Source organism: Galeopterus variegatus, unplaced genomic scaffold (genome assembly GCF_000696425.1).
Source record: "Galeopterus variegatus unplaced genomic scaffold, G_variegatus-3.0.2 Scaffold551, whole genome shotgun sequence".
Lineage (NCBI taxonomy): Eukaryota > Metazoa > Chordata > Mammalia > Dermoptera > Cynocephalidae > Galeopterus > Galeopterus variegatus.
In genome coordinates, this window is record NW_007726662.1 from 516513 (window position 1) to 520993 (window position 4481).

General features: G+C 40.9%; 1 protein-coding gene across 6 annotated transcripts in view; it reads left to right on the forward strand.

The window, feature by feature from the left end:
• The window catches only part of LOC103588323 (WASH complex subunit FAM21-like), a 66365-nt gene that overhangs the window by 10961 nt on the left and 50923 nt on the right, over positions 1-4481 (forward strand). For all 6 annotated transcript variants that reach the window (XM_008569996.1, XM_008569998.1, XM_008570002.1 and 3 more), the window contains exon 3: positions 2496-2669. In XM_008569996.1, coding sequence (XP_008568218.1) covers positions 2496-2669 — 174 coding nt within the window. The remainder of the gene's footprint in view (positions 1-2495; positions 2670-4481) is intronic.

A 4481-nucleotide genomic window follows, 5' to 3' on the forward strand; every position in this document is an offset into this window, starting at 1 on the left:
TTAACATATTAAGTAATACCTGAATTCCTGAGTTCTGGCATAGAGCAGAGGTCGGCAAACGTTTTCTGTAAAGGGCCAGATAGTAAATATTACAGGTTTTGTGGGCCACACAGCTCTCTGTCTCTTCTTCTCCCTCCCATTTTCTCCTTTTTCTTCCTCCTCTTCTTCCTCTACCTCTTCCTCTTCCCGATCTAACCCTTTAAAAACGTAGAAGCTATTCTTGTCTCAAGGGCCTTACAAAAACAGGCCGTAGGCAGGGCTGTAGTTTGCCATCCTCTGGAATAGAATGCTATGTAGCTGAGTTCTTTCAAGACTGTTTCCCTGTCTTTCATGACTGCTTTAATTCCTATTCTACCAGATCAAAATGACAGTAAGATGAATGTCTCTGGAATGCTACAGGATGTGCTAGTACAGAGAATACAGACTGTGTAGTGAATTGACTCTGCAGTAAGACTGCAGGGAGCTGGTGACTTAGAGGGAGATTTTGCCCTCGAGAGGTTATAGTCTTGGTTGGTGCCACAGGACATAGCACGCCAGACGTGTGGCTGCTCAGTGTTTTAAAAGTTCAGACAAGTAAGAGTCACTGGTGTGAGACAGCAGGGAAAAGCTTCAAGGACGAGACTTTAGCTGGATGAAGAAAGAAGGGCCACATTTTAAGGTGATGGGTAAGGGGGCATTTCCACAGAGAGAATGCATGAGCTAAGGTTCAGGATTGGGGCCTATACCTGGTATTTTCGTGGGCTATGTTTGTGGAAGGTGATGGAGGTGAGAAGAAGGAAAGGAGGTGGGGGCTGGATGCTGGAGGGTTTGAGACACCAGTCTGAGGAATGGAGGAGCTGCAGTTCCTACTTTTCTCCTGTGGCCTCACGTGTTGCAGGTGCATAAGCCTTTTCCCTCAGGTGCTCCCTCAAAGCACAGATAAGTAGTTTTGGGTTACGCTGACTTTCTAGCACCTTGGCAGAGATTCTACCTTTTTTTTCCCACTCAGGAAAGCAAAGTGGAATGTGAGGAAGTTTATTATGGGAGTGGCTTTGAATCAATCCTAATTTATTCAGAAAAGGCTTATTATCAGTAACTATTACTATTACTTGTAACATGCAGCTGTTAAACTAGGAGAGGGTATTAGAATCAGCTAAAGTCCTGCCTATCCCCAGCATATTTAAAAAATGAAGTTATTTTTGATAGTACTCAAGGATTTGCTAACCATTTACATACAATAGTATCTGGTTACACCAAGTCAGGGTTAAATTGAAGTGGTAGGTATTTAGTGAGCTACTTTTTAAAAAAACCACTGTATATTTCACAAATATGTTTTCGTAGACTCAATATAATATTAGCTGTTTAACTCAGAACCTAGCATACAAAGAGGAGAGAAAGATGCAACCAAAACAAAAATATTTAAATTAGAAAGACTTCAGTACTTGAGGCAAAGACTAAAGTACTCGTAGGGTTTTCGCCTTTGGCCTCAGGACGACACAGTATGGTCTGGTTCCTTCAGTGATGTATCAACTTCTAGAATGTTTGTGGGGAGTGGAAATGACACTAAATATTTTTTCAGTATTTCTCACAATTGATGACACACTTGTGTATGAGGGGACTGTCATTGAGAGCTGCTGTTGTAGGAAGTAGAGACCTGTGGAAAATATTCAGCAGGTTGGTGATATGAACAGATTTATTTTTTGGGGGGGTGCGGTATTATTGTAGGGTGATAAAAAGTATAGAGTAGAGATCTGACCCTCTCCTGATGTGGAACAAATTTACAAAATAATTGTAATTGTCCAGTTTTTTTTTTTTTTTTTTTTAATGTAATTGAAAAATGACATCTCTGGCTGGAGTATTTTCTTCTAAGTCGTAAATCCTAAATTGTCCAAGGGAGCAGTAACCAAGGTTAGTGGGATACAGTCAGTGGTGAATCTAGAAATCTAGGTCCTTTATTCCTCTAGTAGTGGGGCAGTAACATGCCACTCGTTGTTAGGGTACTTTCACACAGCTTATCTAACTGAACCATTACACAATGNATTGAAAAATGACATCTCTGGCTGGAGTATTTTCTTCTAAGTCGTAAATCCTAAATTGTCCGAGGGAGCAGTAACCAAGGTTAGTGGGATACAGTCAGTGGTGAATCTAGAAATCTAGGTCCTTTATTCCTCTAGTAGTGGGGCAGTGACATGCCACTCGTTGTTAGGGTACTTTCACACAGCTTATCTAACTGAACCATTACACAATGGCTGCATTTCTCTTTTTGTAGATGATGAACATGAAGCTCCGGGACCTTAGGTAGCTTCATTCATGCCTAGAAAGTGGCAAACTTGAGATTTAAACTTGCAGTCTTACTCCAAAGTCTGTGTTAAAGCATTCAGCGGAATTTGACTGTGTTGACTTTTTAAGTAAGGTTTTTGGAGCATGAGTCTAGGTTTTAGAGAGCATTCACAGTGTTTTCGTGAGGCAGTATCAATATGTTGGAGATCTATACTGAATGGTGTTTTTTTTTGTAGGAGAAGACCCGGGAACAGAAAGAAGTAGATCTGATTCCTAAAGTCCAGGAGGCTGTGAACTACGGTTTACAAGTATTGGACAGTGCATTTGAGCAACTTGATATAAAAGCAGGAAACTCAGACTCTGAAGAAGATGATGCTAATGAGCGGGTGGAACTGATCCTTGAACCAAAGGTAAAGACATTCAATTCAAATCTTTATTGTTTTTCTCGTATGTCTTAGGTCTTTACTTGGGCACATGATTAGTAAGGCACTCACTTTACCTCTAGGAAGTGAGCCTGTCACTTAGCAATCTCACACTGACTCTGTCAGAAAGACTTGCTTGATGGGGCATTGATTGAGCACTTATGAGGTACAAGGCACCATGCCAGGTTAGGGGGTACAGAGATGCAGGGCATGGTTTCTGCTCTCACCGTGTTTATTACAGTCTGGAGGGAGAGAGAACATGAGTAACCATTGTAAGTGCTCTGAGAGAGAATCGACTGACTTCCAGATGGGATGTTTAGGGTGAAGATAAGATTGAATTTTTTTGTGAACTATTTATTTATTTCTTACTTCAGAAGTTTTGTTGTTTTTAAATTTTTAATTGATAAAAAATTGTACATATTTATTGTGAACAACATGTTGTTTTGAAATATGTATACATTGCGGAGTGGCTTGATTGAGCAAATTAACTTATGCATTGCCTAACATACTTAACATTTTTTGTGGTGAGACACTTAAAATCTACTGTTAGCAATTTTCAAGAATACCGTACATTGTTATTAACTGTAGTCACCATGTTGTACAATAGATCTGTTGACTTCTTCCTCCTGTCTAACTGAAATTGTATATTCTTTGACTAACATCTCCCCAATCCCCAGCCCCCCAATCTTAGGGTGAAGATGAGGTCTGAATTGGGTTTTGAAGGATGAGGAGGGTCATGAGAGGTAGAGTGTTGGGAACCTGAAATTCTGTAGTTTGTGCTAAGGAAGACTGCAGAGGGTTGAAATGCGATTGGGTTGTTTCTGGGTTTTGCTAGTACAGATAAGGCTGCTGTGAGCATGTGTGTACAGACTGCCTATGATCCTAGCACGTGCTGATTGCTTACTATTCCTTTCTCTCATATCCTTAAAGGAGACAATTGGGGCAACACGGAGTCACTCAGCATATACACAGAAGGTTGGCTTATTGATTTTGAGAGTGTCCTTGTGACACTCAAGTGCCTTATGAATTAAAACATGCCACAAAACCAGACCCTTCTAGTCATTCATTTAGCTGCACATTTCTCATCCACTTTGCACCTTGCAGAGTTGTGCCCAATTGGGGCAGATCCTTTGGCACTGGTACACTTGTTGGCTTGCTTTTTCACTGTGTGGACTTAGAAGTCAGCAGTGAACCCTGGGAAATGTCTTGCCTGGGCCACGCTTGTTACTTCCAAGTGGCACACCACTTTCTCTTTTACAGGAGGGCTTGTGAATGCCATCTGATTCAGTGAGAGTTAGTCCAAATTAGCACCCTGTCTTTTCTTTATACATAATTGATTGCTGTTTTATCATTAACCTTCCCAATATTTCTGTTGTGTGAGCATCAGAAATGCCTCCCTTACCCACCAAGGACCTTTTGAGGGAAAAAATATCAGGGCCAAAGGGTATTTTTAAAAGACCAAGGGGACAGGTCAGCTTTTCCTTCTGCAGCGGAAGGTAGGAGGTTGTCCTAGGGCAGAGTGCTTTCTTGACCGTAAGTTTTTAACGTGTAATGGGTAGGACTAAAAGAAGTGGAGGACTGAAATGGAAGGATCTCCAACATGTATTATACTATGTACGCAGTCTCCTTCATTTCATTGTTTTGTCTTACCATCTGGTCTTATTTTACCAACCTCATTTTTCTAATTTCTGCACTGTTGAACCACTTGGGGTGGCGGTTCTTCTGTTTCTTGGGTTGTGTTTTTCTCCCTGATAGAGGTTCTCATCTGTCTTTTGGATACGTTTCTTTAGTTTGTTACGT